At 41.4% G+C, this 17,096-nt stretch overlaps 1 protein-coding gene across 2 annotated transcripts in view; it reads right to left on the bottom strand.

Moving 5' to 3' along the window:
- CPM (carboxypeptidase M) overlaps nt 1–17,096 on the bottom strand; it is a 176,299-nt gene that overhangs the window by 94,515 nt on the left and 64,688 nt on the right. Inside the window, exon 1 of one of the 2 annotated variants that reach the window (XM_073651762.1) lies at nt 8,271–8,469. The exons of the other annotated variant lie outside the window; for it this stretch is intronic. Coding sequence (XP_073507863.1) covers nt 8,271–8,282 — 12 coding nt within the window. The 5' untranslated portion in view covers nt 8,283–8,469. Of the gene's footprint in view, nt 1–8,270; nt 8,470–17,096 lie in introns of those variants that run through there. 2 annotated transcript variants of the gene reach the window in all.

Raw genomic sequence — 17,096 nt, 5'->3', positions numbered from 1 at the left:
CACACTCTTGGCATTCTCTTGAATGCAAAAATTCTACACACCCCTGTTAAAAAGCCCAATTTTTGTCATGTAAAAAAAATTATACCAAGAAGAATCATTTCAGTACTTTTTTCAATCCTAATTTCACCTATATTCTGTACAAATTCATTGAGAAACAGACTGAAACATGGGGGAAATAAAAATAACTAAACTAAAATACAGAAGCTGCATAAGTGTGAACACCTTCTTATAATTGTTTGTTCTAGTACGGCCTGAGGACGAGACAGTAAAGGGTTGAAAACAGTGGTCCATGGGCTCCACCATGCGACCGCCCTCCTCCATCCTGAAATTATCCTTCTTGGTATGAATTTTTTACATGACAAAAACCTGTAATTTTAACGGGTATGTAGACTTTTTATATCCACTATAATTAGAACAGAGTAGAGGTTCCCAGCCCCGTTACATTTTATGAGCAACAAAGATTCATTTACTATTCCTTATGTGTATCATATTGGCTTGTTTTCATCTTCTGATGCACTTTAAACTTAAAGGGGTAATAATAATAATATTAGCAAATACCTACAATTAGAAATATGGTATAGTTCTCCTGATTAGCTATGTCTCTTTCCTCATGTGCAGGAATTGCAGGACCTTAGGTATCCATGGCTACGACCACTGATACAGTGACAGTAAGTTAGCTAGTTGCTAGTGGTCGTAACCACGGATACCTAAGGTCCTGCAATGCTTGCACATGAGGAAAGAAACATAGGGAATCATAAAAACTATACTACAAATCTAATTGGAGGGATCAGTTAATATTATTATTATTACACCTACTACATATTGGGATAGGATCTTGGAGATGGGAATCCTCCTTTAATACAGCAAGCCACGGAAAAGCTTTGATCAGTATGTATATTAAAAATAAGAAATTGCGCAAAAGAAGGAAGACAGTAACCATATGAATTACAAAAGTTTTCAATCTTTTATAAATTTGACAAACAATAAATCACATGCTCCTTATGACTTGGCCTATGTTACTGATGGTTCTGTGCGCATATTAGCGGTGTATCTAAACAGGCTATAAACAACCAACAACAGGCAAATATGTACTGATCAGTGGTCGTTTAACGCCAGTGATCAAATAGTATAAACTCACTTTTACATTACTGACAATCTTGATGACACCTGCCAGGTTTGCTCTATAGATGGAGATTGGATAGTTTACTTATTTAGTCGATTGCAGTTAATCATTGTTCTATCCTTCCTGTATGGAAATTGGCTTTCCTTGCACCCACTTATTGGTGAGCTTACAGTGTGTGCCCATACATGTCATGTCATGAGGCTTTGTGACTTGGAAGATCTTGTGAAACTACAAGTGCCAATAGTCTACAGCTTGCATGGTATGTCAGGACTTATAGCTTTGGCCGGAGACCCATAAATTGAAGACCACTGTATATGAAATTACCATAATCCACATTTTCAGGAAGCCAAAATCATTCTACGCACTGCTCAAGCCATATAACTAGTCCTTGTTACTACTTCATCAGGGCCTGCATTAAGTTCATTCAGGGGAATTGCTAAGTAGTTGCATTATGTAGCTATCCCATCAAAATTTATTCTGAAATTAAGTAAGTAAAATGGTTTTTAACAAAGGGGGATATTGTCAAACTATAAATTCATATGTAAAGATATACATGCTTTAAAGGTGTTTTACAATATTACCTATCTTCAGGGTAGGTCATCAATATCAGAGCGTGGAGTGGGGGTAGGGTGACACTGGTCAGTGGCTAAATGTATATAGTCAACAGTGCTGACAAAGGGTTTTTTGGCCTTATGATATTGATGACCTATCCATAAGATAAGTCATGAATATCAGATCGGTGGGGTCTGACGACCAGAACTCCCACGATCAGCTGTTATCAGCTCCGGTAGCATTTGGCTGAACAATTTTGTAGCATCTGCTACCAAGAACTGCAGCTCAGCTCCTATTCTCCTCACTATGAGCAAAGCTGCAGTTCCTGGCAGTGGCAACTACACAGAGAACAGCGCTGTGCTGTTCAGTCAATTGCTACCGAAGCAGATAACAGATAATTGTAGAGGTACCAGGTGTTGAACCCCCACCAATCTGATCTCCTATGAATTGGTCATCATAACGAGACCAGGAAATCCCTATATATATTTCACCACATTCTAAATCTCATGTTTAAACCAGAATATAATACAAAAGGAATCCGGCACTGTTTTTATGATATGATTTATTGTATTCAATGGATATATCATGCATGAAAAAAAATGATGTTTCGGTCCCATTGACCTTCATCAGACATACACAAAGAGCATACTCAATCCGGTTACTTTAAAGCAAAATCATAGTGCGTTTCTAAGACTCAACCAATATGAGGATGCAGCCAGGGGTACTTGTGATGTGAATCGATGGGGGAGTTGTGCTGCTTTAAAATAACCGGATTGAAGATGCTCTTTGTGTATGTCTGATGAAGGTCAATGGGATTGAATTGTCATCTTTTTAATGGACCATTTATGCACTGAATACAATAAATCGCATCATAAAAAATAGTGCCGGATTCCTTTTGCATTCTATTCTGGATTGGGACCCTATCCGTGCACTTACCAAAAGGAGTGCCGTGCTTCCCATATTGTCATGTTTAAACCAGACATCCTACATGTAATGTGGGCATCTAACAATACAACCCTTCTAATGTTATATTGGCGTATGTGGGAGGAATTGCTTCCCACAGGCGCCAAAAGATGCCGACTCATAATACACATATTAAATGAGAGAGAGAGAGAGAGTTTTTAGAGTTTTTACGGCATAAAAAATGTATAAATTTTATTACATCATTAATCCATATAAAAATATACAAACAGTAGTAGAAATAAAGTGCATAGGGATAGCAGCAATAACCACCGGTGCAAATGGTCCTATATTTAGATAGAGCTCATATGTTCCATGAAGAGTGGGTAAAGAAGGAATATGGCTAAGCTATATTAAATAACAATTGGGTCAGTCTTAGACTCACTGTATAAATTATTGGTATAATTGTCGCTAAATAGCCTAGATTTCCAACATATAATTAACCCATACACTATACAAGTGTTAATACATGGCAGATAAGAGATATTTATAGCGAATAACTGACCTATGTGTCACACAGTTTTAGTGCACAACATAAGAGGGATATATATAGCAATTTAGGCAATACATCGCAAGTCTTTCCAGGTGGATGAAAACACAGGCACCAGCGGTTGTGAAAGCGCAATGGCGTGCCCCGTCGCGCGTTTCGCGACCACCAGGGGCCGCTTCCTCAAGGGGAGTGAGAAGAGACGGGGGAACAGATCTAATAAATCCCATCGCGTCGGTCACGTGTGGCCTCACGTGACCGATCACATGGGGTGTATCAAGGAGGGACATGATGCCGATACATGGCGCGTGCGCAGCCGTACCCACTCTAGCCGCCCGTCCAGGCCGTCAGGATCTAGTGTGCAGGCGCGGGCGCGCGGCACAATAAGTGCCTGAGCACCCGCGCGTGCACCAGCCCCTCAGAGACAGCCGGGCGCGCGCACCAGCAGCAGGGACAGCGTCGTACGCGCACCACATCACTAGGTGCCAGCAAGCCAGATAAGTAAAGAACAAGTGCGGGACCAAAAACAGCTGATTAGTAAGTACATGTGGAATGAAGAAAGAAATATATGTTTTAACACAGTATGTAATTATCAAATCTTGTTCAGTGTTGTAGTTCTGTTATTGTCCCGCAGATAGTTGGCCTTCCATTGTTGGAAAAATCTTGTCCTATCCGGGTCAGTCAAAGGCACACATACACAGCATGGCAGCAGTTCGGTCCACAATACATATAATAAAAACTGAAAAAAGGTGCAATGAGTAAAAACAATAGGGAAAGGAGACCAAAGAACAAGTTAAAACCAAAGAACGCCAATGCATATACGAAATTGCAGAAACAAAGGGGGGGGGGGGAGGGAAGGACCATATTTACTTTTCTTTCTTGAGGAGATCCATAGTAGTGATCACTCAAATGGAATGGGATCACAAGAAAGAAGAGAATGATAAGGATTCATTTAAGCCTTCTGGTGATAGGGTACCCAGCGTAACGATCCACTTGGCCTCTACTTGGGCCAAGATTTTCCTTACATTGCCCCCACGGGCACCCATGTGGATTATATCAATTCCACAAATTTTTAGGCCCCCAGGATCACAATTATGGACCATCCTGAAGTGCCTAGGGATGGTTTTAAGTTCTGCTACTTCGGCCACCGTCCTGGCCGCAACAATGTCCCGCATATGCTCACGCACACGTACCCGGAGTTCTCGAGATGTAAGTCCAATGTAAATCAATGAGCAATCACATGTTGCGTAGTAGATTACATTGCTGGTACTACAGGAAATATGATGTCTAATGTTGAATTCTCTTTTACCATCCGAGGACGTGAACGTGGTGCAGCGCAGGACATTGGTGGGGCCATGAGAGCCAAAGGGATTGGATTTCGCTGGAATGTAGTGGCTGGAGACCAAGATATCCTTTAAATTGTTGGATCTTCTAGGAGTCATAAGGGGATAGTTCCCAAGAATTGGTCCCAGGGAGGTATCGGTCGTCAGGATGTCCCAGTGTTTGGTCATTATCTTTCTCATGTTCTCCCACTCATGATTATAGGTAGATATGTAGCGTATCTTCCTCTGCCCAAAATCAGAATTCTTTTGTGTATTAGGGTATAATAGATGGTTTCTTGGGGTTCGTCGTGCTCGGTCATAGCCCTGCTTTATGCATCTTTTACTATAGCCACATAACTCAAACCTATTCCTTAGGCCAGTGGCATGTTGTTCAGATTTAAGGTCTGAAGAGCAGATCCGTCTCGCCCTCAGGAACTGTCCAACCGGGACGGCCCTGATGGTTGTTGGATGATATGCGCTTGTGGCATGAATGAGGGAATTGACTGATGTCGGTTTCCTATATATGTCTGTCTGGAGGTGCCCGACGCTGTCCACCTCAAGACAGACATCCAAAAACTCAATCTTGTGTCTATCAAATTTGTACGTCAGTCGAATTCCCCACCGTGCACGGTGCCACGCCAAAAAAACAAAATATCATTGATATAGCGAAGACAGCAGAGGACATGGTCCGCAGTCCCAGCACCCTTGTCGCCAAAAACCTGTCTCTCCCATGCGCCTAGGAAGAGATTGGCCTACGAGGGCGCGCAGGCCGCCCCCATGGCCGTGCCACGCCCCTGCAAATATATCATGTTTTTAAACAAAAAATAATTGTAAGTACAAAGTGCAGCAACTCGAGAATTAGTTCGCACAAAGGACCGTCCAGGTTGGACGCCCCGAGGAAGAGACGGACCGCGTCCAAACCAATAGTATGCTCTATGCAGGTATATAGAGTGTCGACATCTGCCGTGACGAGCAGGACCCCATCATCCAATCGGACGCCGTCGACCCGCGTGAGGACGTCCGTAGTGTCCCTTACATATGAGGGTAATGTCTCTACAATAGGTTTAAGATAAAAATCGATAAATTTGCAGACCGGTTCACATAGTCCATTTATGCCGGACACTATCGGACGGCCAGGCGGGTCAACGGCGTCTTTGTGGATCTTGGGCAGAAGGTAGAAAGTTGATGTTTTTGGGAAGCGTACTGTAAGTGCTTCTACTGTTTTTTTAGATATAAAAAACTTATTGTGCCGCGCGCCCGCGCCTGCGCACTAGATCCTGACGGCCTGGACGGGCGGCTAGAGCGGGTACGGCTGCGCACGCGCCATGTATCGGCATCATGTCCCTCCTTGATACACCCCATGTGATCGGTCACGTGAGGCCACACATGACCGACGCGATGGGATTTATTAGATCTGTTCCCCCGTCTCTTCTCACTCCCCTTGAGGAAGCGGCCCCTGGTGGTCGCGAAACGCATGACGGGGCACGCCATTGCGCTTTCACAACCGCTGGTGCCTGTGTTTTCATCCACCTGGAAAGACTTGCGATGTATTGCCTAAATTGCTATATATATCCCTCTTATGTTGTGCACTAAAACTGTGTGACACATAGGTCAGTTATTCGCTATAAATATCTCTTATCTGCCATGTATTAACACTTGTATAGTGTATGGGTTAATTATATGTTGGAAATCTAGGCTATTTAGCGACAATTATACCAATAATTTATACAGTGAGTCTAAGACTGACCCAATTGTTATTTAATATAGCTTAGCCATATTCCTTCTTTACCCACTCTTCATGGAACATATGAGCTCTATCTAAATATAGGACCATTTGCACCGGTGGTTATTGCTGCTATCCCTATGCACTTTATTTCTACTACTGTTTGTATATTTTTATATGGATTAATGATGTAATAAAATTTATACATTTTTTATGCCGTAAAAACTCTCTCTCTCTCATTTAATATGCAATGTGGGCATGTAAAACCAATACATTTTGGGGGGGTTCTAGTTAATTTCATAAAAAAATTATCAGGCCCTATCTTGAAATTTCATGACACTATATTCTCTCTAGCGGCAATAGTGTGCTTAGTAACTGCTTTCTGACGTATTTCCTGGGGCATGTCAGAAGACCTCACTGGCAAACTAGGGAACACTGATTAGTAGCCTAAAAAACATTTTCTATGGGGTTAACATAAAGAGTAATGGCTCGTTCAGATGTATTTTTGGTCACTGTGCTGTCCGTGTGCTCATCTGAGAGCACACAGCTCCAGTAGTAAACTGTGCAGGGACCACCAGATCTCAGCATGCACTACTAGGGTCCGAGTTACAAACCAGACTATTGTATGTCAATAACAGGCAAGCACTTGTGCTCATCCACCATGCGGATGATCACACAGAGCTAAACATGGAGCCAGTCACATTGGACAATTGTGGACATGCGTGGCCCAAGCTTAGTAAGGCCGCCTGACCCTGGCTTAAGACATAGGTGCAAGGATCAAGTAAGTACATTGAGAAGAAGATGTACATAGATTTCCTGACTAGATGGGCAACAGGGGCGAGGGGAGGTGTCTCACTTTTATCAATTTAATTATGATAATCAGATGTTTTCACATCTAACGTCTTATCAGGAATGTCAGCACAAAAGTGAAAACGCATAAAAGAGTTAATTCTATAGTCTTACAATGTGTATCTTGTTCTAATATGCTTATATTCTATTCATACCAATAGCCATTAAGCCTAGTATTAATACCTAAAGAATGCAGAAATATAAATGAAATAAATTGAATGGGAAAAAATCATCTTTACGTAACAGAACTCCAAAATAAGTCATTAAGAAACGCTTTTATTCTTCAATGACCCATACTGAGAAACTATGTTAATGTGAAGAAGAAGAAACTAGTTATACACCTATTAAAGCTTTTAAGACAACCATCCAGTTTGGATAAAGGGGGTTCTCTTCTGGAGAGGTTTCACTGTATTATATTATTAATTAAAACACTATCTATCCATCCATCTGTATAATCTATCCTCAGAATGCTATCCTTTTTTTAACAGACCCATTGATGAACATTGTTGAGTTTGATTCATGAACATGTCTCCATTTTTTTTGCAGACTCTCGTCTCCAAAAATTATGCACGTGACCCCACCCTATAGCTATTATCTATCTGTCTGTATAATGTATCTTTTATATATTATATTTCTCAATCTTTAGCTATCTAATAACTATTTCATATCTATTATCTATCTTTCCAAGAAGTATTTCATATCTATCATCTATCTATATATTATCTATCTATTATCTATCATCTATATATTATCTATCTATCATCTATTTATATATTATCTATCTATATATTATCTATCTATTATCTATCATCTATATATTATCTATCTATCTATCATCTATTTATATATTATCTATCTATATATTATCTATCTATTATCTATCATCTATATATTATCTATCATCTATATATTATCTATCTATTATCTATCATCTATATATTATCTATCATCTATATATTATCTATCTATCATCTATTTATATATTATCTATCTATATATTATCTATCTATCAATCTATTATCTATCATCTATGTATATATTATCTATCATCTATGTATATATTATCATCTATTTATCTGTCTATCATCTCTCTCTATGGTCTATCTAGCTCTGTCTATCTCCTGGATATCTGCACCCATTGTATGTCCCTGCTGTCAGTAACAGCACTTCTCCAAGTGACAAGTAACTTCTTAAGTACAGTACCAATTTCTAGAAAGTGACAAGATTCCACGCCGCGATATAAGAGGTGATTACCGTTGCCATCATTTCCCGGAGCTTCCCCGTCGGGCAGGGCAATGCCAGCTCTGCTGTAGCTTTCCTTGATGCCAGGCGGTCCCTCTTGCCCCGGCTGCTGCTCCTGCCACCCTCCCGGTCACCTCTCCAGCAGAGTACTGTGCACTTCTCCCCCGTCCGCTTCCTGGGACACTGTGAACTATCGCCGCCTAGCGGCCGTATCCCTGCACTTCTGGATTTATGACACTACATAGTTTAGTAGGGTTGGGTGACAGACAGCCTGTAATGTGAATGGGGGGAGGATTACACACATACAAACACAGCACAGGATGACTGCCTGTGACTCCATGTAATAATGATTCCATGTAAACTAGACTTGTAAGTTTAAACTTGTTCTCTAGGGGGCAACACAACATACCTATGGATATTTGTCTATGGACATCCACTGTCTGTAGTGACAGCTGCTATCAAACTCCACTGTAGACTGATACTCTGCCCAATGAGTATTTTTCTAGTAAAACTGAAACGCTTTTCACAACGTTAATCAAGTTTTCTTCATACTATGCAGGCTGTGTAAGGAAATAGTACTGGGGTCCCAGAAATGCAGTGCCCCCTGCTTCCCAAAAGCTTGAAGGTTCCCGTAGACCTGTTCGGATCTCAGATACAGGACTCTTGCCAACTAGAGGTGTTGGAGATTGTTAGTACCCCTGTCCAGGCTCATAGATGGCCAATCTAAATTTATGCCTCATTCAGACATCCGTTTTTGTATTTTCTTTGGGCTCCTCACCCCCAATATTTTTCATCAATTTTCATCCATTTTTGGTCTGTGTCCATTTTTACCATTAGTGTGCCATCCATTTTTGCTTTTTCATGCAAAAAAAATAAATCACCAAGCTTTTCCTTTCTATTAAACAGTAAGAGTGCTTTCACACTGCGTTTAGGCACCCGTTCGGTGGCCCTGTCGAGGCTTACGTTTGAAACCCCTGCATAATGGGATTCGAACGTATGCGCCGACGGGGCCATAGACTACAATGAATGGTGCCAGCAGAGCGAAGGTGCGCCCTGACGTACATCATTTTCACCCGTGTACGCCTACTGGACTCAACTATGTCTGAATATCAGCCTCCAGTAGGCGCACACGCCCAATAATGGTGCATGGCAGAGTACACGTTCGCTCTATCAGCACCGTTATAGTCTATGGCACCGTTGGCGCATACGTCCGGATCCAGATTTGCAGGGGTTTCAAACGTAAGCCTCGACAGGGCCACCGAACGGGTCCCTGAACGCAATGTGAAAGCACCCTAAAAATCACATGCCACTTGGATGAAACATGAATGGCGTCCGAGTGTTGTTCATTTTTCTTACTGACCCATTGAGTTGTGTTGCCGGGGTTGGATCCGTGACTAGGATAAAAAACGGAAGTTTCCTTTTTTATGTGTTTTTTTGGTCCACTAAAAAACATGCACATGTGAACAGTCCCATAGACTATGATAGGTAAATGTTCTATGCATGAAAAATGCGAGTAGAACACATACATCTGAACAATGCTTTACAAGTACGAATTTGTTACAGATCCTAAATACAGCTATGTTCACACTACCTTATTAATATACTGTTGGCTATATAACGTCTGTAAAACGCTGTGGAATTATTGGTGCCTCATAAGCAGGTAAAAGAAATATGGAACAGGACAGATTCTTCTTCACATTGCAGTTCATAGTGACCATCAATACTTGTCTTCTGTCAGTTTGGTTTTCCCTTCCTGAGGTCGGTATCCCACATTTCTCAGTGGATCTCAATGACTCACTGTTAATAAGACACTTTCCAATATAAACATTTATATGTTAGGTATAAATATTTAAGAAAGCAGTGACTGCAAAGAATTCTACTTGGATGGATTCATTTCTTGTAAAAGGTGGTTAAAAGAAAATCCTATAGGCTCATATTAAGGATCTTGTGGTGGGCAATGGGGCTGCTGAACTATTAGACTTTTGTCATCCTGCCATAACTTCAAAGCATATATTTTAAAGTTTACAGCATCTCATATCTTGATTGATCATGGTCCATCCACAGGACCACCCATCGTTCTGAAGAATAGTGTCCAGTCTGTGTTAGGAGTCCACAGCTTTTGCCACTCAACTGGAAATATACAAATACAAAATCAAAATACAAGCACTATAACTTGATCTTCAACCTCAGGGTCCAGTTCAAAAGCTACCATACTAATGTACAGAGCCCAGAAGCAGACACCAGAGGTCCCAGTCAGAGCCGAAACAAGGTATTTTGGTGCTCTAGGTAGATGAAGCCAATGGTGCCCCTCTCCACCCCCACCGGCCAAGAAGCAAAGGATTGGGTCTTAGACTAAGGCAACAGGACCCCTAACGCACCCCCCCTCCGATGCGTAAGGTAACAAGCTCTGAAGACTACTTCCACTAGGATTGTTACATTTTTCACCAAACAATACCAGCAAAGTAAAAAAGTGGTGTACTTTAGGGATGTGTTTTTTCAAAGTTAGATATAGAGTCAGTCATTGTTTGCAGACCATTTACACAACACCAGGGACAAACAGCAACATTCATCCCTGAAGTCCTATATTTTAAATGCCAGACCCAAGGATAGTTATGGAAACTAATATAATTATAATGGGGGTCATTTGGTTTCAATTAAGGTGTCCAGCATTTGGTGCATAGGCAGACTTGATGATTTGCGGGATTTATTCATTGCCAAAACCATCATCAGTACATGAATGTGAAACCAAAATCATCATCAGCACACAAATAGAGTACTAGAACCATCAGTAGTACGTGAATATGGCACCAGAACTATTATCAATAAATAAATATGGCAACAGAACCATCATTAGTACATGAAAACAGCACCAGAGCCACCATCAGTACATGAATATGGTACCAGAACCACCATCAGTGCATGAATATGTCACCAGAACCAGTATTAGTACTGATACAAGGACTCATTCAGACAGGTGTATTACAGGGAATCTGTCAGCAAGTTTTTGCTATATAATCTGACAGTAGCATGAGGTAGGGACATAGCAGAGCTCAGATGTTGAACTGTGGATAATCCTGCCCACACCATTTATCTGTGAACATTTTATAGTGACAGAGATCAGCTAATCACTGGTGGGGGCATGGTTGGACTAGGAGGCACGAGGCAGCTTGTCCTGTAGCGGTAATCTCCTGCTGATAAAACACTGATTGTATTGAAACAGCCAAACACAGCCCAGTAAGTGACACATCACTGAACTCAGGGTCTTTGCTGCTACATTATTGTGCCCTCAGATTACATAACAAAAACCTGGTGACAGAGTCCCTTTAAATGTCCACGTGTTATCTGTATCCAAATGGGTATCATATGGACAGCACAAGTAGCGATGCTAGTCAATGTTGTAGTTCACATGAACATTTTTACACATGAACTAACGGTCTGAGTGTAAAAAAATTGCAGCATACTTTGATCTATATTTTATATCAGACTTTCCCATTATAAGTCATCCGCATGTCATACGCCTTTCACAGATCTATTACAATTATTTACATAGGAAACTGTATTTGACCTTTATTGTTTATTGAATTGTTCATGTAAAAAACGGATGCCATAAGGATGTACAAAATGGACACATGGGTGTAAAAAACAGACATACGGATTGCATGTGAACATAAATATCAGGTATACAAATTGCATATGGATGACAATATGGAAGAAATATTGTCTGTTTTTTTCTGGATGAAAAAATAAACTTTCTGCAAATGCTCATCAGAACCCGGTCTTATCCTCACTTTTGTGCTATTTTGTACCAGTGAATTTAAAGCACCACTCCAGCGTTTTGTTTTTTATTCAGTGCTGAAGTGGCATTTTAAATTTAAGCCCCATCCCCCAGTCATATACTCACCCTCCAGCGTCTTCACCGTTTTTCGGCACCACTCCAGTCCCGTGACGCAATCTTGTGAGAGCAGTTCTGACTGTCCGGAAGTCAGAAGCTCCGCTCAAAAGCTCTCAATACAAGTCTAAGAGAGCCAGAACGAGGCTCTCATAGACTTGTATTGAAAAGTGACCTCCGCCCAGCTCCATGAAACACTGGAACTACCGAAAGGTTACTTTTCGCCAGAGACCGACAGGAGCTATGCTGGAAAACCATGAATGTGGCGGCAGGTGAGTATGAGACAGGGGGCAGGGGAATTACATTTAAAGCTATGTGCCCACGATGCAGAAATGCTCCGGATTTTTTCCTGAGCGTTTCTGCATCTCCCTGGCAGAAAAAACACATGTGGATTGTACATGCGGATTGTACATGAGTTTTTCCTGCCAGGGACAAGGGGAAGTGAAGCGTTCTTCACATGCATTTCCGCATGCGGGTTGACAAGCGCTCTCCAAGCGATTTTCGCATCACTTGGAAAGTGCTTGACAACTTGGTCACACTATATAAATCCATGCAAACGGTATGGATTTATATAGTGTGACCGTAAAGAATGGTAACAAATGAAAAATAAATATTATACTTACCTTCTGATGGCCCCCGGTGTCTTAATTTGATGCGTCTCAGCTTGCCGGCAGCTCGCGGTACACTGAAAGGACCTGCCAACGTCAGCGGTCGCGTGACCTGGTTCTATGGTGCCCGGGTCCGGAGGAGAGTCTCCTCTCCTCCAGACCCGGGTACCATCCGCACATTGAAACGCATGGATTCCGCATGTACAGATCCAGTGATGTGGATTCCAAGCGTTCCAATGCAAGTCAATAGCAGCGAAAACGCCGCGCTTCCGCAAAATAATGGGTAGTGCTGCGTTTTTTTCCGCAATGATAATCCGCAGCGGAAATTTCCGCAGCATGTGCATAGTACATGCGGATTATCATTGGGGAACATGGCAGACCTTCTACCAAGCGTTTTTTAAGCGTTTCTGCAGTGGAATTGGGATGGGAGGGTGAGGGAACAGTATGGAGAGGTGAGAGCTTTGGGAACAATATGGAGAAGTGGGGGCACAGTATGGAGAATTTGGATTCATGTACTGACCGTGGTCCTGATCGTGTACAAATGTACCAATCCATAACTGATCAGAGGTCGTCACCCAGCTGAGGTGGTCACCTTTCTGCCACTGGCTCCCTATTGTGGCGGTCACCTTGCTGCCACCGTCACCGTGCTGCCGCCGTCACCCTGCTGCCGAAGCGGGAAAGGTTAGCGCCTTATAGAGCTGAAAATTACAGGGTCTTTTATTGTATATGAGGGATATTAATGTGAAGGCACAGTATCTTGTGGGCAGTTTGCAAAGGAGGAAAACTGTGGTTCTAGTGCTGTATTCATCTACTGACGATAGTTATGGCACTGCATTCATTTACCAATAGTGGTTCTGGTGCTGCATTAATGTACTGACGGTGGTTCTGTGTATATGGCAGCTGTGGGTCCACCATACTGTGTATAGGGAAGCTGTAGGGCATTATATTGTGTATAGGAGAGCTATGGGCCCATCATACTGTATATAGGGGAGTTGTGGGGACATCATACTCTGTATAAGGGAGCTATAGGTCCACTATACTATATACAGAAGAGCTGTATATTGGGGGACCCAGTGGACATTATTAAATGTCAAGTGGGCACTTAAGAAGCATTATTGTTGTAGGGGCACTCAGAGTATTGTAACCATCAAAGGGGCAAAATATGGACACTTTCCTAGGGCATTTGCACAGTTCATTAATCTTTTCAAGGGAGAAATTGTACCATGTAGAGGGCACAAGGGAGGCAATATTACTTTGCAAGGGGCACAGTGGTGGGTATTATTATGTGGGGTACTAAGAGGAGCTCTGTTTTTATGCCACACAGCAGGTACAGTAATAGGAGCACATACGGCAACATTGGGGTTATCAGGAGGATGAGGAGTTTGTGCAGGTTGGGGATAGATAGGGACGGGGCTAGAAATTTAAGAAATCAAAGGTGTTTTCGTTGTAATCTCTGCAGATGAGTCCTGGCTGGAAGAAGTTGTCATGTTGGTCAGGGCCAGATGGAAAAGACGGGAAAATCAACTACTCCACCATAAAGAACGTCAGATGTAAGCTAGTTTCTATATATAACTGTACTGTGATTACTTGTATGGTCTGCAGCATTGGTATCCACCACTATATGGTCACCATATTGTGGTAATATCAGTGTTGGTCTTCGTGTAGAGATTTATTTTCAGTAACAATGCGTTCATCTCCTGAGGTATACCCACGATCAAAGTTCACCACTAGTTGTACCCACAGTTACCTGGTTAGGGGCCCACTCACATGTTTCGCCCTCCCCGAGCTCAACCCCTACATACGCCTCTGGCTATGACATACTATTGAATTTGATTCCAGATTAGCCATTCTCCAGCCCTATGTTAATCTGATTTTATATGATGTCTTCATAACTTCTTGAGGACACCAAACAGTGAGTCCTTGATTTAGAAGTCTGCCTACTTCCATAGGAGGAAATAACCAGCCTCCTGCTATGTAAGGGCAAAGGGAGACTTCTAAACCTAGAACTCATTGGTTTCCTGAAGATGTTTACTGCATTGTTATCAGAGAAAAACAATGAAGAATAAATCCGAACCCCCAAATTAGTTACATCAAATTAATAAACATTTCAAGAAAATTGGTCTGAGTTTTATCATTGTATTTGACCAGTTTCATCAGAGCTTGGTCAGGGTGTCAGTTTTTACCTTCAGAGTTTGGTTTCTAAAGCCTCAACTATTAAATAGTCGGTGAAAGATGGACAGAACACAGAACAGAACACAGATGGCATCTGAGTGCTGTCCGATCTTTTCACGGACTCATAGGCTTGCATTGACAAGTTTGATCCGAGACTGATGAAAATTGGACATGTCCCTGTGATTTTGGCCATGTTCACACATTCAGTATTTGGTCAGTATTTTACATCAGTATTTGTAAGCTAAAATCAGGAGTGGAACAATCAGAGGAAAAGTATAATAGAAACACGTCACCACTTCTGTATTTATCACCCACTCCTGGTTTTGGCTTACAAATACTGGAGGTAAAAAACTGATCAAATACTGATCGTGTGAAAGTAGCCTTTGTGTGAGCATCTCGATCTGCAAAAATACACGGACATGTGAACAGCTCCATGAACTATGATGGGTTTGAGATATATTTGTGAAAAACACAGAGAAAACTCATACGCGAAAAAACTGACGCCTGAATTAGCTCTTCAAGTCAGTTTATTATGAGGAACACCTTTGAGGGGTTTATTCAGATTTCAGTTCTGATTTCAATGGTTCCCTGTTCCACCATTATATTCAACTATATATAAATTCTGAGGATGCAGATAAAGAGACGCTGGGCAGGGGTGGAAGGGCACAGTCCAAAAAGTCACTGTTTCCAGCCCTTTAGCTGTCTTGGTCTGCGGTCTAGACAGGAAGAGCCGTGGCTAGCGGGCCTCAGTTAGCACAAATTTGGACTCTACACTGTCAGCTAGACTGTATTGCCATTTTCCTTCTACACACGCATAAGATATTTAATGGGGCATTAATACTAACAGCTCCATATTGGGGACACACATCTTTAATGTATTGCCTATACAGAGTGAAATAGAGTTTGTGTGCTTTATGGCAACTGTAATAAATGATAGTAAAGTTCAATAGACTTATACAATATCTGGGAAGATATGTGTATAAACATCTGTACTGCAGTGTATGATGTTCTTAACTTAAAGGGAACCTGTCAGACGATTTATGCTCCCCAAACCATGGGCAGCATGAATCACAGCCTGGCTGCATGATTGTAGCCAAGTATTTTATTCCCTGAAATGCTCCAATGTCTCAGCGCAAGTATACTATGAAGATCTGGTCAGGGACCATAGCCAGGGGCCAAACTAATCCAGTACTAACCCCGGACCGCTCTTCTTAGCTCCACAGCTGCAGATTGACAGATCTCTCCCTATGTACACACGAGGGAGACACTGGCCAGTCACCTGGAGTGGCGCTGGGAACAGCCGTCCAGGGGTAGAACTGAACCTTCAAAGTATATTTCCTCTGAAATACTGGAGCGTATACTAGCTGCAAATGTGCAGCCAGGATCTGATTCATGCTGCCTTGGTTTGGGCAGCATGAATCACCTGAAAGGTTACCATTGAAATATAACTATTCTGTCCTTTTATTGCTACAAGTAAAAGAATTCAAAATATTTTCAGAATGGAAAAACATTGTACAGAAATCTATGATGATGAAATAACTGTTTGGATGGACTGGAACAAGTTAAAGGAAATTTCTGTCTCTGAGGGATCCATGTATATACAGTAACAATGCATAGTAATTAGGCATTACTTATATAGTCAGTTGCTAAGAAGCAAATGAAAAATGTCAAATGACGATACAGGAAGCTTCTGGAAAACCAAACTAATGCTGGAAAAAATGACACTCTTGGGACAGCACAATGCACTCAATTTCTTTACACAATTGTATTCAATGACCAAATCAAGAGTATTTTAATTCACAAAATTTTTCCAATCATAAAAGTCAAAATATCTTCCTTTCCCATTCTGGACAGTTATACATGTAATTGTTAATTGAGCCACATCCTTTTCAATCCATTACTTTGGCACATTCCCCCAGGAAGTTCCCACACAGTGCTTAAATATTTTAGTAAACAAGCCATTTGAGCTGTGCGGAGTCTCAATGAGAACTTGTCAATCCCGTGAGAATTGAGTTACATTTTAAAAATTGTAGACGTCATTATTGGCAATGATTTTCTTTAAATCCCAGAACCACTGATATTTTATTCATGCATAAAAGAATAATATGTTTCGTAAATACAAGATGTGTGCATGTATATATATATATATATATATATATATATATATAT

This window comes from Phyllobates terribilis, unplaced genomic scaffold (assembly GCF_046119375.1).
Source record: "Phyllobates terribilis strain yellow unplaced genomic scaffold, ASM4611937v1 Scaffold_11__3_contigs__length_659146591, whole genome shotgun sequence".
Classification (NCBI taxonomy): domain Eukaryota; kingdom Metazoa; phylum Chordata; class Amphibia; order Anura; family Dendrobatidae; genus Phyllobates; species Phyllobates terribilis.
This window is presented reverse-complemented; position numbering and strand designations above follow the sequence as displayed.